The sequence below is a fragment of the Molossus molossus genome, unplaced genomic scaffold (assembly GCF_014108415.1).
Source record: "Molossus molossus isolate mMolMol1 unplaced genomic scaffold, mMolMol1.p scaffold_m16_p_20, whole genome shotgun sequence".
Taxonomy (NCBI): Eukaryota; Metazoa; Chordata; class Mammalia; order Chiroptera; family Molossidae; genus Molossus; species Molossus molossus.
The window spans coordinates 9,377,893-9,404,968 of NW_023425356.1; the positions used below are offsets into that span (position 1 = coordinate 9,377,893).

General features: G+C 40.4%; 1 protein-coding gene and 2 pseudogenes across 5 annotated transcripts in view; 2 read left to right on the top strand and 1 right to left on the bottom strand.

Annotated features, from left to right (window-relative positions):
• Window positions 1-27,076, bottom strand: part of WDR47 (WD repeat domain 47) — an 85,053-nt gene that overhangs the window by 15,449 nt on the left and 42,528 nt on the right. For 3 of the 5 annotated variants that reach the window (XM_036272147.1, XM_036272146.1, XM_036272145.1), the window contains exons 8-13: window positions 23,217-23,477; window positions 19,301-19,376; window positions 17,217-17,374; window positions 12,145-12,314; window positions 9,932-10,102; window positions 8,766-8,897 (exon numbers count right to left, since the gene is read on the bottom strand). In XM_036272147.1, the coding sequence (XP_036128040.1) occupies window positions 8,766-8,897; window positions 9,932-10,102; window positions 12,145-12,314; window positions 17,217-17,374; window positions 19,301-19,376; window positions 23,217-23,477 (968 nt within the window). Of the gene's footprint in view, window positions 1-8,765; window positions 8,898-9,931; window positions 10,109-12,144; window positions 12,315-17,216; window positions 17,375-19,300; window positions 19,377-23,216; window positions 23,478-27,076 lie in introns of all 5 variants that reach the window. The other 2 variants (XM_036272143.1, XM_036272144.1) reach the window with 1 other exon arrangement.
• LOC118637068 lies at window positions 13,198-13,542 on the top strand (annotated as a pseudogene).
• On the top strand, window positions 24,618-24,961 carry LOC118637069 (annotated as a pseudogene).

The following is a 27,076-nucleotide window of genomic DNA, read 5'->3' on the forward strand; positions in this document are numbered from 1 at the left end:
AACATTTCCATCTCTCTCTCCCTCTCCCTCTAAAAATCAATAAAGGAAAAAAAAGTTTTAAATAAAAATAAATAAATAAATAAAAGGCAGGTGAGGGCCAGACCATTAAGCATCTTGAATGCCAAACTGCAGGGTGTGAACTTGTTCCTGTGTACAGTGAAACATCACTGCAGGTTTATAAGGAAGAGAAGTATACGATCCAAGTAGGACTTTGAGAAGATGAACCTAAGTGAATGTGTATCAAATTAAAATGGACAGATTGTAGCCCTGGCCAGTTTGGCTCAGCAATTAAGAGCATTGGCCCACGCACCAGAGAGACCCAGGTTCGGTTCCCACTAAGGGCATGTATCTCGGTTGCAGTTTGTCCCTGGCCCCGGTTGGGGTTGTAAGTGGGTGGCAACCAGTCGATGTGTCTCTCTCACATTGCTGTTTCTCTTTCTTCCTTCCTCCCTGCCTCCCACTCTATTTGAAAATAAATGCAAAATTGTCCTCGGGTGAGGATAAAATAATAATAATAATAATAATAATAATAATAATAATAAAATGGACAGATTGTAGAAGGGAGGTCACTGGAAGACAAGATAAAATAATAGAGTAACAAGAGAATAAGTGCTTGTATGAAGAAAGACAGACTTCAGAAAATATATGAATAAAGAATCAACAGTCTTGGCAATTAACTGCGTGGATGGGGCAAAAATAAAAAGGGGTGAAAATGAGTCCTAGATTTCAAATCTAGTTGCCAGAGAAAATGAGGGAAATTTTATCAAAAACAAGAAAAATGGAAAAGATAGCTGAGTTACATGGGAAATACAATGAGTTTCGTTTTTATGCATGCAAAGTTTATGATGCCAAAAGAAATCCAGGTTAATTTATTCAACAGAGTAATTACATCACTATTCCCTTGGACCATGTACTATGGTAGGTGCTAAATCTACTCTGGGAAATAAAGCAGGTATAAGTGTTGCCTTTGTGAAACTTGGTGGTGGCAATAAAGATAAAAAGTAGTAGATGGGTTTAAGATAGATTTCTGGAGGCTAAAATAACAGGATTTGCTTATGGATTGGATACTGGAGGAAAGGAGAGAGAGGGACCCAGAGACACTCCAGAATTTCTGGCAAGAACAGTGTTGTGGGTGGCACCATTAGGTGAGGAAGTCTGGGGCCATTACATTTAAGGGAAGGGGTAATGATTCATTAGTTTGTTTTAAGACATATAAAGTTTAAGATATTGCTAGACTGGCGTGGCTCAGTATATTGAGCATCGTCCAGTGGACTGAGAGGTCCTGGTTCAATTCCCGGTCAGGATACATGCCCAGGCTACAGGCTCGATCCCCAGTGGGGGATGTGCAGGAGATGGCCAATCGATGTTTTGCTCTCGCATTGATGTTTCTCTCTCTTTCTCTAAAAAAATCAATAGCCTGTCCAGTGTGGCTCAGTGGTTGAGCGTTGACCCATGCACCAAGAGGTTGCTGGTTCAATTCCTGGTCAGGGCACATGCCCATGTTGTGCACCCAAATCCCCAGTGGGGGGCATGCAGGACGCAGCCAATCGATGTTCTCTTTCATTGATGCTTCTATCTCTCTCTCCCTCTCCCTTCCTCTCTCTCTGAAATCAATAAAGAAAAAAAAATTTTTTTTAATCATTAAAACATAAAATAAATAAATAAATAAAGTTTGAGATATCCTATAAAAGATCCAAAAAGAGAGGTAAAGTAGGTGAGTTAGAAATATAAGCCAGAGAGACTTCCAGTCAAGATGGCATCATAGGTAAACGGGGTATCGCGTCCTCCCACAACCACATCAGTTACAACTAAACTACAGAACAACCTCAAAAAATTAAAAATTAAACTGCCATTTGACCCAGTGATCCCACTTCTAGGAAAATACCCTAAGAAGCCTGAAACACCAATCAGAAAAAATATATGTACCCCCATGTTCATAGCAGCTCTATTTACAATAGCTAAGTAAATGTCCATCAGTAGACAAATGGATAAAAGAGCTGTGGTACATATACACAATGGAATACTATGCAGCTGTAAGAAAGAAAGATCTCTTATCCTTTGAGACTACATGGAGAGACCTGGAGAATATTATCCTAAGCAAAACAAGCCAAGCAGAGAAAGACAAATATCACATGATCTCACTTATTTGTGGAATATAATTAACATAACAGTATGACGAACAGGGCAGATCCAGAGATGTGGAAGTGGGGTACAGACTGACAATCCTCAGAAGAGGGGTGGGAGGGGTAGAGATAAACCACAGAACTTATATGCATGTATGCATGAAAAGTGGACATGGACAACAAAGCTGGGGACAGGGTGTGGAGGGAGGGGAAGGGGGTATCGGTGAGGGAAAAAGCAGAAACATCTGTAACAAAAATAAATTAATTAAATAAATAAATAAATAACAACCCCACCTGAAATCAAGCTGAATGGAAGTCCTACAACTATGGAATTAAAGAAGCAGCATCAAGACTGGTAGGAGGGGCAGAGGCAGAGGTGCTGGTCCCACACTTACGTGTGGTGGATAAAAATCAGGAAGAGCCCTGGCCAGTTTGGCTCAGCGGTTAGAGCGTCGGCCTGTGGTCCGGAGAGACCCGGGTTCGGTTCCCGCTAAGGGCACGTACTTTGGTTGCAGTTTGTCCCCGGCCCTGGTTGGTCGTGCGGGTGGCAGCCACTCGATGTGTCCCTTTCACGTCGATGTTTCTCTCTCTCTCCCTTCCTCTCTCTCCCTCCCACTCTATCTGTACAAAAAATGGAAAAATATCCTCAGGTGAGGATAAAAAAAAATCAGGAAGATACCTCAGCTGGGAAGGTCCTCCCTGAGGACTGAGGGGTCCCTGTCCCACACCAGGCGCCCCGCTCAGGGTTCTAGTGCCAGGAAGGAAGTCCCCATTACTTCTGGCTGGAAAAACCAGAGGGAACTGAAGCTCGGAGAGGCTGAGGTGGCTGGAGCCCCAGGCAGCTCCTCTTAGAGGGCCCGTGCACAGACTTATCGGACTCACTCTCTCTAAGCTTAAAGGGGAGGCAACTCGAGGGGCACCAGAGACATACAGAAAAGAACTGAGCTGTTTGGCATTGGAATGAGGGCTGGAGAGGGGGCTTTCTCCGGGACAAACGTGCTGTCAGAGACCTTTGTGCCTTTGGTGAGCCCTTCCCTGGAACAGCAGAGAGCCGCCATATCTGAGACTCCAGCAACCTGGCTCACATGGTAGCCCCACCCTGGTGAATTCCCAAGGACCCGTCCCACCCAACTTTCAGGCCCACCCAAGCTGATGCCAGTTGCTTAACCATAGGATTGCCTGTCTTGGATCCTGCTTCAGGTTTTCCTAAATTCTTTCAAACAAGCAGCATCTGGTCTCAGATAGCCCCATACCTCTTGTTAAGTAGTACACAGAAACAAACACAGAGAGGCAGCCAAAATGAGGAGACAAAGAAACAAGTCCCAGTGAAAGAACAGAAAAAAAACCCCAAGACAAGAACTAAGTGAAATGGAGATAAGCAATATAACAGATGCTGAGTTCAAAATACTGCTTATAAGAATGCTCAATGAACTTAGTTAGAACCTCAGTGAACTTAGGGAGGGCCTCAAGAGCATAAAAAAGGACCAGTCAGAAATGAAGGAGGCATTAACTGAAATAAGGAATAATTTATACAGATTCAATAGTAGAGCAGGTAAAGCAAAGAAGCAAACCATCGATTTGGAATATAAGGAAGCAAAAAATGCCTAATCAGAACAGCAAAAAGAAAAAAAAATTCCAAAAAATTGAGGATAGTGTAAGGAGCCTCTGGGACAACTTCAAGCGTGCCAACATTCGCATCTTGGGGGTGCCAGAAGGAGAAGAGAGAGAACAAGAAATCGAAAACCTATTTGAAACAATAATGGCAGAAAACTTCCCTAACTTGGTGAAGGAAACAAACATACAAGTCCAGGAAGCACAGAGAGTCCCAAACAAGATGAACCCCAAGAGGCCCACACCAAGACACATCATCATCAAAATGCAAAAGGTTCAAGACAAGAAGAGAATCTCAAAAGCAGCAAGAGAAAAGCAGTTAGTTACCTACAAGGGAGTTCCCATAAGACTGTCAGCTGATTTCTCAAAAGAAACTTTGCAGGCCAGAAGGGAGTGGCAAGAAACATTCAGAGTGATGAAAAGCAAGAACCTACAACCAAGGTTACTCTATCCTGCAAAGCTGTCATTTAGAATCGATGGACATATAAAGAGTTTCCCAGACAAGAAAAAGTTAAAGGAGTTCATCACCACCAAACCATTATTATATGAAATGATGAAGGGTCTTAATGAAGAAAAAGATAAAATATATGAACAAACAAAATGGCAATGAATACATATCTATCGACAACTGAATCTACAAACAAAATGAACAGGAGACAGAAACATTCTCATAGATACAGAGAACATTTTGTTGGTGGCCAGATGGGAAGAGATTTGGGGGAAATGGTTGAAAAAGGTGAAGGGATTAAGGAGTACAAATTGGCCCTGGTCAGTTTGGCTCAGCGGTTAGAGCGTCGGCCTGCTGTCCAGAGAGACCCGGGTCCAGTTCCCGATGGGGGCACGTACCTCGGTTGCAGTTTGTCCCTGCCCCTGGTTGGGTTGTGTGGGTAGCAACCACTTGATGTGTCTCTCTCGCGTCTATGTTTCTCTCTCTCTCTCTCTCCCTCCCACTCTATTTGAACAAAAGATGGGCAAATGTCCTCGGGTAAGGATAAAAAAAAAAGTACAAATTGATTGCTAGACTGACAAACCTCAAAGGGAAGGGGGTTGGGGCATGGGAAGAAATAAACCAAAGAACTTATATGCATAACCAATGGACACAGACAACAGTGTGGGAAAAAGCAGGAGGGGGGCGGGAGGGGGGAGGAGGGGGGTCAATGGGACAAAAATTAGGAACATCTGTAATACATTCAACGATAAAGATAAAGAAAAGAAAAAAAAGAAATATAAGCCAGAGCCAGCACACCCAGTGGACAGCTTCAGACCGTGCTGAAGCACCTCCACCCAACTGCCTCCACAAGTGACACACTCCAGGAATGGACTCAGTGAATACCAGTGCACTGCTGAAGTAAGTCTTGCTCTGTGTGGTGGGCCCCTGCACAGCTGATCATCCAAGGTAGTCAGAGGTCGGTAGTCAGTGGGCACAGCCAGTCCTTGCAACTGATCAGACTGAGTAAATCTATCCCACTGATGTGCCAACAGCAATCAAGACTCAATTACAACAGAATGGTGTGAAGTCCACATGGGGGGGTGCACCTCGAGGAACCAGCTGGGGTAATCAGGGAGGCTGTGCCACTGGACTCTACAGCACACCTACTATAACAGGCCACCCTAGGAAGCCTAGGAGACATAGTAACTCTACCTAATACATAGAAACAAACACAGAAAGGCAGCCAAAATGAGGAGACAAAGAAACATATCCCAAATGAAAGAACAGAGCAAAACTCCAGGAAAAGAACTAAATGGAATGGAGATAAGCAATCTAACAGATGCAGAGTTCAAAACACTGTTTATAAGGATGCTCAATAAATTTAGTGAGAATTTCAAGGAACTTCGTGAGAATGTCAAGGAACTAATGAGGACCTCAAGAGCATGATAAAGGACCAGTCAGAAATGAAGGATGCACTAACTAAAATAAAGAATAATTTACAGGGAATCAATAGTAGAGTAGGTGAAGCCAAAAAGCAAACCATCAATTTGGAATATAAGGAAGCAAAAAACACCCAATCAGAACAGGAAAAAAAAAAAATTAATCTGCCTGGCTGCTGTGGCTCAGTGGTTGAGCATCGACCCATGCACCAAGAGGTTGCCGGTTCGATTCCCGGTCAGGGCACATGCCCACGTTGTTGCTCTAATCCCCAATGGGGGGGCTTGCAGGAGGCAGCTAATCAATGTTCTCTCTCATTGATGTTTCGATCTCTCTCCTTCTCCCTTCCTTTCTCTCTGTCTAAAATCAATAAAGGAAAAAACAATTAAAAAGAAAAAAGAATCCAAAAAAAATGAGGAAAGTATAAAGAACCTGTGGAACCATTTCAAGCATATCAACATCCACATCAATAGAGTGCCAGAAGGAGAAGAGAAAGGGCAAGAAATTGAAAACCTATTTGAAAATAATGACAGAAGACTTCCCTAACTTTGTGAAGGAAACAGACATACAAGTCCAGGTAGCACAGAGAGTCTCAAACAAGATGAACCCAAAGAGGTCCACACCAAGACACATCATCATCAAAATGCCAAAGGTTAAAGACAAAGAGAGAATCTTAAAAGCAGCAAGACAAAAGCAGTTAGTTACCTACAACAGAGTTCCCATAAAGCTGTCAGCTGATTTCTCTAAAGAATCTTTGCAGGCCAGGAGGGAGTGGCAAGAAATATTTAAAGTGATGAAAAGCAAGGACCTACAGCCAAGATTACTCTATCCTGCAAAGCTATCATTTAGAATCAATGGCCATATGAAGAGTTTCCCAGGCAAGAAAAAGATAAAGGAGTTCATCACCACCAAACCAGTATTATATGAAATGTTGACAAGTCTTCTTGAAGAAGATTTTTAAAAAATGAACAATAAGATGGCAATAAATATGTATCTATCAACAATTGACTCTACAAACAAAATGAGTAAGAAGAACAGAAACAGACTCATAGATACAGAGAACTTTTTGTTGGTTTCCAGATGAAAGGGGGGTTGGGGAAAGGAAGAAAAGGTGAAGGGATTAAGAAGTACAAATTGGTTGTTAGACTGAGGAACCTCAAAGGAAGGGGGGAAGAGGGATGGGAAGAGAGAAACCAAATAACTTAAATGCACATATGCATAACCAATAGACAAAGACAATAGTGTGGGGAAGGCAGGAGGGGAGGAGGGGGTCAAGTGGGGGAAAAAGGAAGGACATCTTAATACATTCAACAAAAAAGATACATTTAAAAATTAAAATTAAAAGAAAAAGAAAGAAATATAAGCCTGGTGTGCAAGAAGTTTGGGCTAGAGATAAAAATTTAAGATCTGTCAGCAGAGTTACACTTAAAGCCGGGGGAATAGATGTGCTCATCTAGAGAAAAAAGGAAACAAAACCTGAGCCTGTCCTGGCTGGGTTGCTCAGTTGGTGGGAGTGTCGTCCCTTACACAGAAAGGTTGTAGGTTTGATCCCTGGTTGGAATGCGTATGGGAGGCAACCAACCGATGGATGTTTTTCTTTCACATCAATATTTCTCTCTCTCTCTCCCCCTTCCTCTCTCTTTAAAAAAAAAAAATCAATGAAAACATATCCTCCCTCAAGTGAGGATTACTTAAAAACAAAATCCTGCCGGACCAGTATGGATCAGTGGTTGAACATCAACCCATACACCAGGAAGTTGCCGGTTTGATTCTCGGTCATGGCACGTGCCGAGTTTGTGGGCCAAATCTCCAGTGGAGGGCATGTGGAAGGTGGCCAATCAATGTGTCTCGCTCATGGATGTTTCTATCTCTCTCTCTCTCAAAAATCAATAAAGAAATAAATAAATAAATAAAATAAAATTTATTTATTTTATTTTTTTGGTATGTGCCCCTAGTGGGAACCAAACCCGGACTCTCTGCTCCACAGGCCAACGCTCCAACTGCTGAGCCAAACCGGCCAGGGCAAAAATTTTTTTTAAAAAGAAAAAAATCCTGAGCCCTAGGAATGCTAAAATTTAGAGACTGAGTAGAGTAGTTATCCAGAAAGGTAAAAGGAGTAGAAAGCCCAGAAGAAAAGAGAAAGTGGTCAACTGTTGCATGGCACTGAGAGTTGAAGTCAAATGAGGATTTATAAGTGATCTGGCAACATGAAGATCTTGAAAAGACAGCCCTCGTTAGAGTGACTGCAGCAGAAGACAGACCAGAATAGGTTGAAGACCGAGGGTGAGGAAATGGGGAACAGTATATGTAGGCAAGACTTTTGAGACATCTGGGTAAGAAAGAATGCAAAAGCCCTGGCTGGTTTGGCTCAGTGATTAGAGCATCGGCCTGCGGTCCAGAGAGGACCCGGGTTTGGTTCCCGCTAAGGGCACGTAACTTGGTTGCAGTTTGTCCCCGGCCCTGGTTGTGTGGTGCGGGAGGCAGCCACTTGATATGTCCCTTTCATGTCAATGTTTCTCTCTCTCCCCTCTACTCTATCTGAACAAAAAATGGAAAAATGTGCTCGGGTGAGGGTAAAAAAAAAAAAGGATGCAAAAAATTAGGGTCAGAGCTGGGAATGGGATAAGGAAGTCAAAAAAGGTACTTTTGGGCATTAACAATTCTATAAAGTTGTTGTGCATATATGGTAGAGAAGTGGAGAAGCAGCAATAAGGTAGAGAAGGCAATGCTAATGTTGCAAGAGAGAAGACGACCAAAAAATTGAAGACTCTGAAATGAGAGAAAAAGAGTTGAACATAATTTAGACAAGAAGGGAAGAGGTTAGGGATAAAGATAGGTATATAGAAACTAAGAAAATAAAACAAAAAATATAACTGCTAATACCACGTTCTGAGTTCTAAAATGGCCCTGCTAACAGAATAATTAAGGCATGATACTTAATCTCCCTGGGCCTCAGTTTCCTAAGATGAATATTATTTTTACAAATAAAGTAACAAATAAAAGCATTTTGAAAGAACTTAAAGTAATCCATAGAATAGCAAGTGTTATTTTACTATTGTTCCTATTGCTTTTTTAACATATATATTGCAGAGGAGAGGAAGTACACAAGTGCAATTTATAGTTTCTTTCTCACAGAAATTCATAGAAATTCCAGAAAAATCTACCAGTTCCATGGAATGTTGTGCCAACAACACGAACACAGCTTGGTACTCGAAGATCCCAGAATCTAACAGTCTTATCTTGGGAACCCGATGCAATCATCCAGCCACTCCATGTATAAAGTGCTAAAATATGTCCTATAAAAAAATAATATATTTAGTTATTACTGTGGAAAAGTACTTTTATATAACACATTCAGAGCTAAGTACTCCTTATTATTGGGCATGTGATAGTCTGCTTAATCAAATATACTATGTGGTAGAGGTTTTCCATATATATATATAGAGAGAGAAAGAGAATATATTGAATATGTTCAATATATACATATATACTGAAAAACATATTGAATAAACATAATCCTTTTTGGTTATTGAGTATTTTAGGACATCACAATTAGCATCAAAAAAATATTTTCATTTGGGCTATGGCCAAGTAGGCTCACTCAATTTGTTAGAGCATTATCTTGATATACCAAGGTTGCATGTGTGTGTGTGTGTGTGTGTGTGTGTTTAAAATTATGGCAAATTTTTCACAGAGGACGCACAGGACTGTGGGGTTAGATCACCAGCTTTGGAAGGGACAGACCTGAGGTCATATTTCAGTTCTGCCACATTTAGCTATAAGATATTGGGCAAGTCATTTGCTTTTTCATGTATAAGATGGAGATAGCCCAGGCAGGTTTGACTCGGTGGTTAGAGTGGCAGCCCACGAACCCGAAGAATTTCAGGTTCGATTCCCAGTCAAGGGCATGTACCTCAGTTGCAGGTTTGCTCCCCAGCCCCCGTCATGGTCATGAGGGAGGCAACCAATTCCTCTCACATCAATGTTTCTCTCCCTTCTACTCTATCTAAAAATCAATGGAAAAATATCCTTGAGTGAGGATTAAAAAATAATAATAATAAGATGAAGATAAAACTTCCTGTCTTATAAGGTTGTTGTAAGGGTTAAATGAAGAAATTACGCATATAAATAAAGAATTTAGCACACAGAGAAATATTAGCGATCATTACTGTTTTATCTAAAGTTCACAGTTTAACTTTCTAAAAGAAAAATGTCCTGTTCTGGGGAAATCCATTTTGATGAAATTTACCCCATTAATGAAATGCAGGGGGAAGGGAGAAAGCATGGGTTGAACAAAAGAAAAGCAGTGTCTGACACTGATATCACATACCGGTATGTCCACTCAGAGCATGCAGGCCCTGTCCTCTTTGACAATCGGTTGTATAAATGTTACAATCCCCTGCTCCAGCACTTATCAAAATAGCTCCACCACTTTCTGGGCCTTCCATAAATGCCAAATCTCTAATTGTCCCATCATGCATACTAAATTCCAGATCCGGTCCTGAAACAGCAATAAGAATTAAAACAAAAAGATGCTGCTCAACTTACTGTGATAATTTGAGATTGCTAAGCCTCAAAACTGACCAAGAATAATGGCATAATGGTATGGTTTATATTTGCACTCAGGGACTGATATAATCAATTCCACTTTACTGAGCAAACTTTAAGAAATCCAAATACTGGTTCAGCCCTAGCTGGAGTGGCTCAGTGGGTTGGGTGTGTCCTGTGCACTGAAAGTTTGCTGGTTCGATTCCAGGTCAGGGCACATGCCCCGGTTGCAAGATGAATCCCTGGTAGGGGGCATGCAGGAGACAGCTGATCAATTTTTCACTCTCACATCATTGTTTCTCTCTCTCTCTCCCTTCCTTCCTCTCTCTCTCTAAAAATCAACTTTAAAAAATCTTTAAGAAAACAAAAACCACCATGGCCAGTTTGGCTCAGTTCCTGCTAAGGACATGTACCTTGGTTGCAGTTTGTACCCGGCCCCAGTTGGGGTCTTGTGGGTGGCAACCAGTTGCTGTGTCTGTCTCACATGGATGTTTCTCTCTCTGTCTCTTCTCTCCTCTCTCCCTCCCACTCTATCTGAAAATAAATGCAAAAATGTCCTCGAGTGAGGATAAAAAATAAAAAAATAAAAAAAACGAATACCGGTTTAGTCATCATCTCCAAAAGACCTATACAGAGAGTTATCTTCTTGTCTTTTATTCCAAAGAAAATGAAAGAGAAGACGGATACTCTCTAGAAAATGTACATTAATATAATTCTGGTTGCTAATTTATTTATTTTTTAATTTTTTGTATTTCTTTATTGATTTTAGAGAGAGAGGAAGGAAGAGGGAGAGACAGAAACACCGATGACAGAAAACATCGATTGGCCGTCTCCTGCATGTCCCACACTGGGGATTAAGCCCACAACCCAGGCATGTGCCCTGACTGGAAATTGAACCAGTGACCTCTTGGTGCATGGGTCGATGCTCAACCACTGAGCCACACCAGCTGGGCTCTGGTTGCTATTTAAAAGTTATTTTTCTGCCTTGGTTGGTGTGACTCAGTTGGTTGTGCATCGTCCCATGCACTGAAAGGTTGCCAGTTCGATTCCTAGTCTGGGCATATGCCTGGGTTTTGGGCTCCATCCCCAGTAGTGGGTGTGCAAGAGGCAGCCAATTTATGTTGCATTCTCATGTTGATGGTTCTCTCTCTCTCTCTCTCCCCCTGCTCCTCTCTCTAAAAATCAATAAAATATATTTTTAAAAAGTTATTTTTCTGCCCTGGCCGGTTTGGCTCAGCGGTTGGAGCGTCGGCCTGTGGTACAGAGAGACCCGGGTTCGGTTCCCGCTAAGGGCACGTACCTCGGTTGCAGTTTGTCCCCGGCCCTGGTTGGTCGTGCGGGTGGCAGCCACTCAATGTGTCCCTTCACGTCGATGTCTCTCTCTCTCTCTCTTCCTCTCTCTCCCTCCCAATCTATCTGAACAAAAAATGGAAAAATGTCCTCGGGTGAGGATAAAAAAAAAAAAAAGAGTTTAAAAAAAAAAAGTTATTTTTCTGGTAACAATAACTTTCTAGGGATTAGATACCACCTGGCCACCTGTAAGAACTTACTAAAAAAATAATAATGCCTGCCCTGGTCGGTTTGGCTAAGCGGTTGGAGCATCGGCCAGCGGTCCAGAGAGACCCGGGTTCAGTTCCCGCTAAGTGCATGTACCTCGGTTGCAGTTTGTCCCCTGCCCTGGTTGGGTCGTGCGGGTGGCGACCACTCAATGGGTCCCTTTCACATCGATGTTTCTCTCTCTCTCTCTCTTGCTCTCCCTCCCACTCTATCTGAACAAAAAACGCAAAAGATGTCCTCGGGTGAGGATAAAAAAAATAAATAAATAAAATAATGCCTGATGAATACAACTAAGAAAATAGAATGTAAAAATATTCTTAAGGCTATATTCTTAGATTTTACTAAAGACAATACAGAGATATATGAAAGTTACAATATGGAAAAAAAAAAAGGATAAAAACACACTGGTGAGCTACTGCTTCCATACTTGGGCCCTACCTGTTGCATTACAAGTCTCTGCATTGAAGGGCAGTACTTTGACGTATTTGTCATTTGATCCTGTTGCTAATAACTGTCCACAAGGACTCCAGGCCACACAGTAAATGGATCCTTTATGATGTTTATTCCTTTTAAAACGTACCACTGGCTGCTTAGGGATGTCATGTGCACTAAAGAAAAAAATTAAAGAAAGATATTTCAATTTCTGAAGTTCTATATTATGGTCGTTTTTGAGGGAGGGAGCAAAAAGGGTATATGACAACATATTAATAACAATTTTCAAAATCATAGAAGAAATAAAGTTAAAGCATATTCAAAATCCAAAAGTAGCCCTGGCCGGTGTGGTTCAGTGGTTAAAGCATTGGCCCATGGACCAAAGGATTGCAGGTTCTATTCCTGGTCAAAGGACATGTACCTGGGTTACAGGTTCAATCCCCAGTTCCCAGGGCGCATGCGGGAGGCAACCAATTGATGTGTCTCTCTCACATTGATGTTTGTTTGTCTCTCTCTCTCTCTCCCCCTCCCTCGCTCCCTTCCATTCTCTAAAAATCAATGGAAAACATATCTGCAGGTAAGGATTAACAAACAAAATAAAAAATCCAAAAGTAAAATTATAAACCATTATTATACTAATGTAACTCTTATTTCAGACCACATAGAAAACAGGATATTTTTGCCCGGCAGGTGTGGCTCAGTGGTTGAGTGTCAACCCATGAACCAAGAGGTCGCCAGTTTGATTCCTGGTCAGGACACATACCCAGGTTGTGGGCCCAATCCCCAGTGGGGGGCATGCAGGAGGCGACCAATAGATGTTCTCTCTCATCTATGTTTCTATCTCTCTCTCCTTCTCCCTTCCATTCTCTCTAAAATCAATAAAGAAAGAAAATTTTTTTAAAAGGCCCCAGTTGCTGACCTGCCACGGAGCCGACAACGGGGACTCCAGCAACCTCCCCCTCAAAACCTCCTCACTTCCTGACACTGTCCCCACTGCCTGCCTTCTCCCGCCACAGCCTTCCACAGGCTGTTTCCACCAAGGAAAAGGAATCTTATCACATGTCCGCTATCCAGAACCTCCACTCTTTTGACCCCCTTTGCTGATGCAGTAAGGGTGATGATCTGCTTCCTGCTGGCACTGAGAATTATATCCTTATAAGAATTCAACAGGGAAATGGCAGGAAGACCCTTACTACTGTCCAAGGGATCGCTGATGATTATGATAAAAAGAAACTAGTGAAGGCGTTTAAAAAGAAATTTGCCTGCAATGGTACTATAATTGAGCATCCAGAATATAGAGAAGTAATTCAGCTACAGGGTGACCAACGTAAGAACATATGCCAGTTCCTCGTAGAGATTGGACTGGCTAAGGACGACCAGCCTTTGAAGGTTCATGGGTTTTAAGTGTTTTTGGCTCACTGAAGCTTAAGTGAGGATTTCCTTGCAATGACTAGAATTTCCCTTCTGTCCTTTGTCACAAGTTTAAAAACCTTACAGCTTGTATAATGTAACCATTTGGGGTCTGCATTTAACTTGGACTAGTGTAACTCCTTCATGCAATAGTCTGAAAAGAGCCATGCTGTCTAGTCTTGAAATCCCTTATTTATTTATTTATTTTTAACTTATTTATTTTTGTTACAGATGTTTCTCCTTTTCCCCACATTGACACCCTCCTCCCCCTCCCTTCTCGCTGTGTCCCCAGCTTTGTTGTCCATGTCCATTGGTTATGCCCACATGCATATAAGTTCTGTGGTTTATCTCTCCCTCCCCCCCTTCTGGGGATTGTCAGTCTGTACCCTACTCCCATGTCTCTGGGACTACCCTGTTCGTCAGACTGTTATGTTCATTATATTCCACAAATAAGTGAGATCATAAAATACTTGTCCTTCTCTGCTCGGCTTGTTATGCTTAGGATAATACTTTCCAGGTCTCTCCATGTCGTCTCAAAGGATAAGAGCTCTTTCTTTGAAATCCCTCATTTAAACATGTCAAGCAGTAGGCACCTGGCAGTGTCCAGCCTGAAACACAGCAATAACGTGATGTTTCAGCCAAGCCCAGAGCCCCAAGGTCACAGACGGCTATGTCTGGCCAGAAGCTCCTCACCAGAGTTCCCTGCCCTCAGAGAACATCACTACCTGAACAGCCTTCAGTGAAGCTGAGAGGTGGGGGGTAAGGCAGCAACAGCATCTGTAGCACTAGAAGGAGCCTTCGGTAGTCACAGATCTCCAGCCTGACCAGGTGGACACAGCTTAGAGCTGCCACCTTCCCTTTAGTGAGGTGATAAGGACATCTGGCTTGCCACCAAGGTCTTTTTGACAGACATATTCTAGCTAATTAATGTCCAAACACCAGAATTTGAGGCCAACCTTCTATCAGAGTTAAACTTTTGACAAGGGAACAAATTTCAAACTCATGTGTCAGACATATAGCTAGCTATTGAGCTTGCAACTTATTCGCAACAGCTGCCCAATGCCATATGAAGTAACAAACTGATTTTTGTTTGTTTTTTTCTCCTTCAGTTTAAAAAACAACAAAAACCAGGATTTATTTTTTAGTCTTCATTTCACATATTTTTCATGGACTTTAACTCAGAAATACAAAATAATTTTTAAAAGCTAAGAATGCTTCTAAACTCAAAAGTTCAAGAAGCATTTATTAAATATGATGAGCAAATGCCTGGGGCTGAGGGAAGGCAAGGAAAGGTTTGAAAAATAAAGGGGGCAAGAGCTCTGTCCAGAGGTTAAAATCTGGCCGGTGTAGATGTGGTCATGACTACCACTTACAGTAACGTATGATGACAACATCAAGCCTGTGTAAGAAATGTACCTGCTTTTGGAGATTCAGCCTAAAGATGAAATGACATATCTAGGATTTACCTTAAAATACTTTAGCAAACAAAAAGGATGAAGTGATATGACAAAAATCTTGACAACGATTGCCTTTCAGTGTACTAGTCTCTACTTTTGTGTTTGCTTGAAGATTTTCATAACTAAGGAATTTTTAAAAACAAGAAAAAAGACTGATAAATCTCCAGTTCCTAGAAGGTGCTTTATATTGATCTAGAAAATAGATCAGATCCAAAGATTCTCTTTTCAGTTGCACATCCAATTCATCGTCAGGCCTACTAATTATTTCTTTAAGTGGATTTTCCCTCCATCCATTTTGCTCCATCTCCACTCCCATTGCACTAGCCTCCTGCCTTTCGCCCAGCATCCACTTACTGTCATCTGACCCACACAGAGCCAGAGTGATGGTTTCAAAATATGCTTAGGTCACAACACTGCTCTGCTCAAAACTTTCAGCGGCTTCCCGTTACACCCAGGGTAAAATCCAAAATGGCCATAAACCTCTGCGTAATGTAGTTCATGTCTATCTCTGCAGCAGCATCTCGCTCAGCTCACAACACTCCAGCTGATCTGAACTTAGTTTGGTTCCTCAAATGTCAAACTCTTTCACTTCATGTTCCCTCTGTTTACTACGGTGTCCCTTTTCTTCACCTGGCTGGGTTCTACTTATCCTGAGAGCTCAGCATTAATATCTCTTCCTCAAAAAGGCCTTATTCCGACTCCCCAGTCCTCTCACTCTCCATTTTACTCTGTTACCACACCTTGTACTTTTTCTTCATAACACCTAACACAATGTATAATTATATTTGTGTTTATTTGCTCATGTTCATTGTCCACACTAAGCCAGGAGCGACATGAAGTTAATGAACATGTTAATTTAATCACAACTATCCCCAAATTCTAGAATAGTACCTAGCACATAGGAGCTCAATATTTATGTTAAATAAATTTATTTTCATAAAAATAACTTTCTTCATAAAGACTCTATGAAACATCTATGCCAGCATAAGAAATACAGAAAGGAGAAACAGTTAACTTAAGGTCAGGTTAACCCTAAACATACAAGCTTGGCTCTGTCCCTACAATTAGTGCAGCTTTCCATTCCCTGATCTCGAATTCTGCCCATTTCCTCTCATGTATTCCTACTTTACCAACACAAAAAGCACCAATAAATTACAATATTTTCATCTAACATAAGTCCTATTCTCTTTCCCAACCTTTAAATGCTACTGCAGTCCAAAAGCCTAAATTTCTGCTTTCAGATACAGAGATACCTCCCAAAATGCAAATAACTAAATAATCTCACCCCTGTCTTCTCCAAACTAAGATTATAATAAAAAAGACTTAAGAGTGGTAAAAAAATAAATAAAAATAAAAATTCCAGAACATATACAACATGTATTGCTTTTTTTATTTAAACCTTTAAAGATTTATGACTTGTTCTGTTTGGGTGTTTTTGTCTACTGTTTCTGTTTTCCATGTGTGGCACTCATTTCTCTAATCACAAATCTACCAAAGCTCATAATCTTTATTACACCAATGGTGGTAGTAAAAGCCTTAACAACTAAATTGACAAAAAGAGTACCTAATCAAAGAATAAAAAATTCAAATTCATTTTTCTGTGAGGTTATATATATCTAAGCTATCTGTTTCGTTAGAAACTTTTAAGAATTAGTTGTACACCTAATAGATAAGGTCATCTTCCCATTTTTAGTGACATGTCTTTGAAGACATATACCTTATGTTCAAATCCCATTATCTGCTGAAACAAGAGGATAAAATAGTGAGGATGACTAAATTAAAATGGAATTTCTGTAGGTCAAAAGGGTCAAATATCAGCAATTTCATATAGTTCAACCTAATACTTCTTTGAAGCCATTATTGTAAGAAATATTTTTATTTTCTCAAAATCAATAACTAACATTTCTTTCTTTCCATCTTATACAATTTAATTGAAATATAAGGATCTTTAAGATTAAAAAACAAAAACAAAATACATAAACCATGGAAATAAGGAAAATGAGTTAAATAAGTGAATGATGGCCTAATTGAAAATAGTTTAATCAATGATTCTTATATATATTTCCTGAGCATTGAAAATAAAAATTAAAAACTTAATAAAAGAAAAGGAAATAAAAAGTAAACACTACTGAATGACAATTCTAAAAAAGGGACCAATATAGCCAAACTAAAAACTGAAGCAAGAATGGCAGTACAACCATCTCTCCTTACCTTGGGTCAATGACCTCTGGATAGGCGCATACTCTCAGAGTTTTTGAATTTGAACCAACAGCATACAGACCACCACCTGGATGAAAAGCCACTGCTCTAACAGCCTGTGTGTCTTCTAGGGTATTAATACAAACAAACTGTTTTTTTGATTTGTCATCCTATGGAAAAAAAATATGAAAGTCATCCTATGAAAAAAATAAATTTGAAAGAATTTATCTTTATCTCATTTTCAATTCATTTGCATTAAATTATTCACTTTATATTTACTGTCTACAATCATATATTCTTTTAGATGGAAAATCCAAATTAACCCCAATTTTTCATTTTTTGCTACTCATTGCTAACCTAAGTTCAGATAGCTTATAGAAATTCAAGTTTTTCTTCATTTACTATGATAAAATAGAATATGCTTCCCATATTAAGTTCCCTTTAACTGTCAAGGAAAAAATATAGCACACATACATAGTTCTTACAAAAACAACAGAACATCATTTGTGTTTCTAAAAGTAGAATACATTTAGGGTTAAAAAAAAATGTTTGCCATTATCTCCAGCAATTAATACATTAACATTTCAAACTGAAATTGTTTAAAAAAAACTTCTTAAAATTATAAAAATTATTTTAATCATAACATTTAATTTTGAGCCTCATTTTTAATTAAAATTGTCAGCCTGTCTGTCCACAGCCTGTTCTGAGGAAGGCAAGCTGAAGCAGTTCTGTATAAAAGCTTTGTTAACTTCAGCTATCAGTGTCATTTGAAGCCACCCTGCTACCCTGACCAGGAATGACTGGACCTAGAACAGGGACTTACGACTCGATGTAGTCAACAAATCCAATCTAATCCTGTCTTTGTGAAGTATGAACATCAAGTACACACACAAAGGTAAATCACTTCAGCTCTGGTTGCATCCTGAGAGCTACCCAAACTTTTGTGTATTCGTGCAATGCACCCTTTTGGGGGAATAGGAGGTAAGTCTGGTATGTCACATGTTTGTCTTATGTAATTGAATGAATTCTTATATTATTCATATGAATTGACTTAACTAGAAATGCTACATTTTCTATTAATCAATACCCAAGAAATGTGACTGTTTGCCAAACAAACTGCACGGCTAGATAAGGCGAAAAGGGAGGGGAATGACCGAGGAAATGGCCTATATCACATTAATAAAAATTACTAAGATTTGCTTTATACCATAAGTGGCAGAACCACAAATAAAATTTATTTGCTCTTTTCCATTATGTTTTCAACTTTTTAAATTTGTTGCCATTTAAAAATAAGAGTTCAGATAAAAATCTACATTTCTAGCTTTTCTTGAAAATCAAAAGAACTGGAAACACTAGGCAAGCATACATTTTTGTGCAAGGGACTAATATTCCTATGTGCTTGTCACAAAAACATCCAGTTTTATTCATTTTTGTGACCTGTTTGGCCCCATTAGCATCTGAAATAATGACTTTGTCTGTGAGGTTAAAATGTGAACTACAGAAACCAAGATAGAGTAAAGCCTTATACTGGCTAGGGAAGGATGTCTGGTTCCAAAGCAAATAACATGCATTGATGAAAATCCCCAAGGCAATATAAATAATATCTGAATAAATTAACCACTGGGTTCAATAGTGCACAGCCTCAGCTCATTATTGGGCCATTAATATGAATACTCTCAAATGTGTTTTCTGAGGCAACCTCTTCACTTAGCCCAGTGAAAGCTCAACTACCTTTAGATAAATCCCAGCATTAATAATAATGGTTATTTCTAATAATGGTCCATTCTTTGAATTAAGAATTCCTTAACAGTTTGGCCGATGTGGCTCAGTGGTTGAGTGTTGACCCATGCACCAAGAGGTCACTGGTTCAATTCCTGGTCAGGGCACATGCCCAGGTTGTGGGCCAAATCCGCAGTGGGAGGCATGCAGGATGTGGCCAATCGATGTTCCTTCTCATCGATGTTGCTGTCTCTCTCTCCCTCTCCCTTCCTCTCTCTCTAAATAAATCAATAAAGAAAAAAAATTAAAAAAAGATTCCTTAGCAAACTTTGCAAGTATATATAAAAACAATAAAACCTCCTTCCCCAAAGTATTACCTCTTCCCCTCTTGATCTTGATAAAGTCCCTGAAGAATCTCCAAGAGGTGGCTTAATGACCAAATGTTCTGATGAGCTGTGTGAGTAGAAATTCAAATAAAGTTTACTCTGAACATAAAAACAGAAACTACATTAATCTGTCCATTCAATCTCTAGTATTTATTTTTTTGACAAATGACCCTCACTGTCCCCAAAGTCACTCTCAGGAACCATTTAATAAGTGGCTCTGGACTCAATGACACCAAGCATAGTCATAAGGAGGGAGTGAGAAGCCATTCTGGAAAGGAGATTAAGTCAAAGTCTGCAAATTTTTGTAAAATGTCAAGTACCTTTCCTCTGCTTAGTTCCAGATTCCTGGTTGCAATGAATAAATCCTACCCTGGCAGGAACTTGAATTGCTCTTTATGACAATTATCTGGTCCAAGAGGAATGACTACTAGAAACTGACAATTGAGGGTCCCATGATAAACAATGTTTCCACTTAATCACTTCTTTGAGGGCAACAGGTAGACAGATCCATTCATATATGTAGACCTTCCTTCTAGTCAGTTTTTTTAATGCCTCACTCTTTACAGATAGTCAACATTTCCCAGACACTTAAAGAAAGCCTCCTAGATAAAACCCAGAGACTAAAAAAAATAGAAAAAGGTGTTTGTATGAAGAGAGGCAATTCAGGAAACAAATGCTACAAAGATATAATTAAAATCCTTAGAGATATAATAGAAAATAATGAATCCAGGAAACAAGAAAAAGATCTATGAAATATTTTAAGGAAAATCAGAGAATAATAAAGAGCTTAGAAAATAATAACATGGTAGCAGAAATATAAAACCCAGTGTGGAAAAATCAGCAGGCTTCATATAAAGGATCAGATCAAAATGGCATCAGACTTCTTAACAAGAACACTGAAACGTAGCAATGCCTTTGAAACTGTGAGGAATGTTTTCCATTCTAGAATTCTATACTCAGCTATGCTAACAAATCACGTGTGAAATATGTAGACATTCAAGATCTCAGAAACCTCATCTCTGATATAACCTTTTTTCATGAAACTACATGAGATCCTGAAAACAGGGGATCCAATAGAGGAAAGAGGCTAAAGAAACTCCCAGGAGGATAGTAAAGGGAAACCCCAGGACACTAGGACTGAATACAATGGCTTAGAAGCAAGGACATAAAATCAAGCAGGAATGACCCTTGGAGGGATGTCTCCAAGGGGGAAAAATGAAAAAGAGGCAGTCCCTGATATTTTTTTTACTGTAGTAGGAGAAGTTTTATCATTTTACAGTTCTGTCAACGCATCTATAGATAGTTTAGTGATAGGTCCTCAGAAAACTAAGCATGTGCACATATATACATGCACACCAAAAATGAGGCAATTACTGTCTCATGAAAAACAAAGAGTTGCAACAAAGGAAAATGTAATCCTATTATATTACGGACCCAGTTGTAAACAACATTTACAATGTAAATGCTGAATACCGATTTAAACAAAATGGATATATATTGGAAAGGAGTAGACAAAGTGAGTGTGTTGTGGGTGAGGAGTATGATAGCTAAATATAACTGACAGGAACTAATGAACAATAAAAATACAATAGAAGCCTGGCCAGTGTGGCTCAGTGGTTGAGCATCGACACATGCATCAAGAGGTCGCTGGTTCGATTCCCGGTCAGGGCACATGTCCAGGATGTGGGCCTGATTCCCAGTGGGGGGCATGCAGGAGGCAACCGATCAATGTTCTCTCTCATTGATGTTTCTATCTCTCTCTTCCTCTACCTCCCTCTCTCTCTAAAAAAAAATATCAATTAAAAAAATATATATATATATATAACAGAAGCATGTTAATCAGAAATGTGAAGATATACAGCAAAAGGAACAGCTAACTGGGTTGAAAATGGCAGCCTACCAGAAGCAGAAATCATGGACAAAGATGAGTAAGATAAGTTTTTCTTTTATATTAAGACTTGAAAAGTGCCTTTTTGTCTTTTTTTTATCCTCACCCGAGGATATTTTTCTTCCTCATTCGAGGACATTTTTTTTGCGTTTATCTTCAGATAGAGCAGGAGGAAGAGAGCGGGGAAGAGAGATAGAAAAGCATCAATGTGAGAGAGACATATCGACTGGCTGCTACCCGCACAACCCCAACAGGAGCCAGGGACAAACTTCAACCAAGGTACATGCCCTTAGCGGGAATCAAACCCTGGACTCTCCAGTACGCAGGCCGATGCTCCAACCACTGAGTCAAAATGGCCAGGGTGTCTTTTTTTTTTTTTTGGTTATCCTCACCCGAGGACATTTTTCCATTTTTTGTTCAGATAGAGTGGGAGGGAGAGAAAGGAAGAGGGAGAGAGAGAGAAACATCCACGTGAAAGGGACACATTGAGTGGCCGCCACCCGCACAACCAACCAGGGCCGGGGACAAACTGCAACCAGGGTACGCGCCCTTAGCGGGAACCGAACCCCAGTAACCTCTGGACCGCCGAGCCAAACCGGCCAGGGCCAGGGTGTCTTTCTAAACCATGTATTAGCCCTGGCCGGTTTGGCTCAGCGGTTGGAGCGTTGGCCTGCGGTACAGAGAGACCCGGGTTCGGTTCCCGCTAAACCATGTATTATATTACTTTGATAAAAATAAAAATCAAATTTTAAAATTTGAATTCTTTTGGAAATATGCATGTGTTATAGGAACTGTAATAAAGAACTTATATTAGATAAATGTATGCTCTTAAGTATAAAACCAGAGTTTTTGATACTAAATATATAAGGCTGATTCCTATAAGCATCCAAATGCCAAAAGCAAGTTATGCATTTTCAAGTGAACCACTCTCAAAGCTGTTTAATGCTAGTAATAGATGAAGATAATTGTTCTTAACTTTTCTCACTGCATAAATTAACACTGGTTTACTTATGATAGCAAGATAAATAATTCTCCCTGACTAGTGAAAACACAGATATGCAAGAAGTCTTCAACTGCTATAATGACCAGAGCTACCAAGACTGTCTTGCAGCAATCATTCCACCATGTTATAAAACACCTTCTTGTGCCCTGAAAGTCTGTGAATCAAATTATTTGTTTAAAGGTACCAATGGGGAAAAAAAGAAAAGAAAATCAGGGAGAAGATAAAGTCTAAAACTGTATTATCTCTAAAATGGCTTACAAAAAAATAGAATTGCCCTGGCCGGTTTGGCTCAGCTGTTAGAGCGTCGGCCTGCAGTCCAGAGAGACCCAAGTTCGGTTCCCACTAAAGGCACGTACCTAGAATGCAGTTTGTCCCCAGCCCTGGATGGGTCATGCGGGTGGCAACCACTCAATGTGTCCCTTTCACGTCGATGTTTCTCTCTTTTTCTCTCTCTCCCTCCCACTCTATCTGAACAAAAAATGGAAAAATGTCCTCGGGTGAGGATAAAAAAAAAATAGAATAGAATTGTCTAGGTGTATTAAGAAAGCAAAAAAAGCCCTGGTGGGTTTGGGTCAGTGGTTAGAGTGTCAGCCTGCATACCAGAGAGTCTGGGGTTTGGTTCTTGCTAAGGGTGCGTACCTCAGTTGTGGTTTGTCCCCGTCCCTGGTTGGGGTCATGTGGGTGGCAACCAGTCGATGTGTCTCTCTCACATCAATGTTTCTTTCTCTCTTTTCTCCCCTCTCTCCTTCCCACTCATCTAAAGATGAATGCAAAAAAATAAAAAATTTGGTCCTCAGGTGAGGATAAAGAGAAAAATAGAAAAATATAGACTGCTAAGAGACAAGTTAGTAGAAGAGAATATAGATAAGTGAAGGTAGAGTAGAAAAAAAAATTGGTAGGTAAATGCGCTCCAAAATGTTTTATTTATAAGGCTCCAAAGAGAAGTTTGAATTTTCATATTTCTATTCATTAGTAGGAAGTTAGTATTTTCAAGGTTTACAAAGTAAAGCACTTACATTTGGTTTCCACAAGAAGGGGATTCCTCAGGAAAAGGTATGTGATTTGTTGATCCCGGATTACGAGGAGTGCTTGTATAAATATTTGAAGCATCATGTGTTAATCTCTGACTAGAATCTTGGGGTGGCGTAGAAAAACTAATGATAGAAGAATTATTAGATCCATTGCCTTTGCTCCCATTACATTGCTGGTTGAGTGTGGATACCTCATTGCCAAGGCTATCCATTCCAATGTTTAATTCACCAAGCTTTTGAATGGACCTATAAAATAAAAAACATAAGTATATTAAAATATAAACTAAATCACATTCCTAACATATAGAAGATTAAATGAAAAGGTAAATAAATACATGCACATAATATATAATCTCTGGCAAATTTAGTACTAAAAAATTACTATCTTCAGTTTATGTCATAACAAAGAACCACATTTTTCTACAGTATACCACTGTAAAGGAGATAGATATAATGGGTATCATTGACCTTTTAAAAGTACCTTTCACTATAAAAACAGAAAAAAAAAAAGTCTGTTTCTTCTCTGGTACAACTTTGGTTTAATTTTCAATTTTAAACATAGTTTCCCAAAATAGGCAATAAAAATATTACCACTACCAAAATGTACCACCAACAAACATGACAAGCCATTTTCATTTCATCTATCTATTAAACTCATTGTAAACTAGGAAATAAATGACTAGAGCAGGACATGATGGGACAAAGTAAACTATTATTCACTCGTTCTTTCATTCTACAAAGACTATTTGCCAGACTTGGATCCAGGCACTATGGAGATAAATCATGGAGCAAAACAAGGTAGTCTCTGAGTCTTTCTTCCTCCATAAGTCTCTAAATCAGGGTAGCCTGACTCCTTCATGTTGCTCAGAGGTCAAAAGGGCACAAAAAGAAAATTGCCAGGCTTTCTTGAGATTTAGACCCAAAACTGGCCTAGCATAATTTTCTGCAGCCTAGATTCAATATGAGAGAGGACTGCACAAGAGGTATGATTACCAAGAAATGTTGTGGTTCACTATACTTACTAACATTATTGTGTGTGTGTGTGTGTGTGTGTGTGTGTGTGTGTTAGGCTTTAATAAGACTTTAAAAGAGCAGTTGAATATTATTACAGGAAATGGTAGCCATTATTAAATATTTATCATTTTAAAAATTTTAACTGGGTAGCATTTACCAAATATTGTTCTATGAAACACTAATCCTGTGAAATGCTCCCCATAAAAAAAAAAATCTGGGGTCAAATACATTTAAGAAATGCTAAGTATAAGACCCAGTTACTGAGGAGCCACTGGGAGGACTCAGCAACCTCCCTGACGATCCCCCCTGACTGCCTTCTCCCGCCACAGCCTTCCACAGGCCTTTTCCACCAAGGAAAAGGAATCTTATCACATGTCCGCTATCCAGAACCTCCACTCTTTTGATCCCTTTGCTGATGTAGTAAGGGTGATGATCTGCTTCCTGCTGGCACTGAGAATTATATCCTTATAAGAATTCAACAGGGAAATGGCAGGAAGACCCTTACTACTGTCCAAGGGATCGCTGATGATTATGATAAAAAGAAACTAGTGAAGGCGTTTAAAAAGAAATTTGCCTGCAATGGTACTATAATTGAGCATCCAGAATATAGAGAAGTAATTCAGCTACAGGGTGACCAACGTAAGAACATATGCCAGTTCCTCGTAGAGATTGGACTGGCTAAGGACGACCAGCCTTTGAAGGTTCATGGGTTTTAAGTGTTTTTGGCTCACTGAAGCTTAAGTGAGGATTTCCTTGCAATGACTAGAATTTCCCTTCTGTCCTTTGTCACAAGTTTAAAAACCTTACAGCTTGTATAATGTAACCATTTGGGGTCTGCATTTAACTTGGACTAGTGTAACTCCTTCATGCAATAGTCTGAAAAGAGCCATGCTATCTAGTCTTGAAATCCCTCATTTAAACATGTCAAGCAGTAGGCACCTGGCAGTGTCCAGCCTGAAACACAGCAATAACGTGATGTTTCAGCCAAGCCCAGAGCCCCAAGGTCACAGACGGCTATGTCTGGCCAGAAGCTCCTCACCAGAGTTCCCTGCCCTCAGAGAACATCACTACCTGAACAGCCTTCAGTGAAGCTGAGAGGTGGGGGGTAAGGCAGCAACAGCATCTGTACCACTAGAGGGAGCCTTCGGTAGTCACAGATCTCCAGCCTGACCAGGTGGACACAGCTTAGAGCTGCCACCTTCCCTTTAGTGAGGTGATAAGGACATCTGGCTTGCCACCAAGGTCTTTTTGACCAGACATATTCTAGCTAATTAATGTCCAAACACCAGAATTTGAGGCCAACCTTCTATCAGAGTTAAACTTTTGACAAGGGAACAAATTTCAAACTCATGTGTCAGACATGTAGCAAGCTGGCTATAGAGCTTGCAACTTATTAGCAACAGCTGCCCAATGCCATGTGAAGTAACAAACTGATTTTAGGGGGTTTTTTCCTCCTTCAGTTTTAATGTTATGTAAAGTATTTAAACCCTTATTTAAATAAAACTTGTTTTCAGAAAGAAAAAAAAATAGAGAGAGAGAGAGAGAGAAAGAAATGCTAAGTATAAAGAGTTGAGATTGCTCGGACCCGGCCCTGGTTGGTTGTGCGGGTGGCAGCCACTCGATGTGTCTCTTTCACGTCGATGTTTTACTCTCTCTCTCTCTCTCTTCCTCGCTCTCCCTCCCAATCTATCTGAACAAAAAATGGAAAAAAATGTCCTCGAGTGAGGATTAAAATAAAAAAGAGTTGACTTTGCTAACATATCATTTTGACTCTCTAAAAGTGGAGAGGATGGCCCTAGCAGGGTGGCTCAGTCGGTTGGAATGTACACCAAAATGTTGCAGGCTCAATTCCTGGTCAGGGCACATACCTAGGTTGCAGGTTAGATCCCCAGTCAGGGTACATACAGGAGGCAACCAACTGATGTTTCTCTCTCACACTGAGGTTTCTTTCTCTTTCTCTCTCTTCCTTCCTCTCTCTCTAAAAATCAGTAAAATATATCCTTGGGTGAAGATTAACAAAATAAAATTTAGACACATCAAGATTACAACTAAACTACAGAACAAACATCCTTCAGAACCGCCTGAAATCAAGCTGAATAGAAGTCCCACAACTATGAAATTAAAGAAGGCACACCAAGACTGGTAGGAGGGGCAGAGGCATGGTTGGGCTGGTCCCACACCCACATGTAGCAGATAAAAATCAGGAGGGACACCTCAGCTGTGAAGGTCCTCCCTGAGAAGTGAGGGGTCCCCATTCCATACCAGGCGCCCAGCTCAGGGTTTCAGTGCCAGGGAAAGCAGTCCCCATAACTTCTGGCTATAAAACCAGCAGGAACAGAGGCTGAGGGAGGCTAAGGCTGCTGAAGCTCCAGGCAGCTCCTCTTAAAGGGCCCGCACATGAACTTACTCGGACCAGCTCCCTCTGAGCTCCAGTGCTGAGGGGAGGCAGCTTGAAAGGCACCAGAGACATATGGGAAAGAACTGAGTTGTTTGGCATTGGGGTGGACTGGAGAGGCAGCTTTCTCCTGGACAGATCTGCTGGCAGAGGCCATTGTTCCTTTGGTGAGCCCTTCCCCCACAGGTCAGGCAGACAGGTGCCATACCTGGGACTCCAGCAACCTGGCTCATACTATTTGCCCCACCCTGGTGATTCCCTGAAGCCCTGTCCCATGCAACTTTCAGGCCCACCCAAGCTGTTTCCAGTGGCTTTAACATAGGATTGGCCTGTTTTGGCTCCTGCTTTAGATTTTCCTAAATTCTCTCAAACAAGCAGCATCTGGCCACAGTGAGCCCCATACCTCACTAAGTGGCCCCAGGCCTGGCACTAGAAG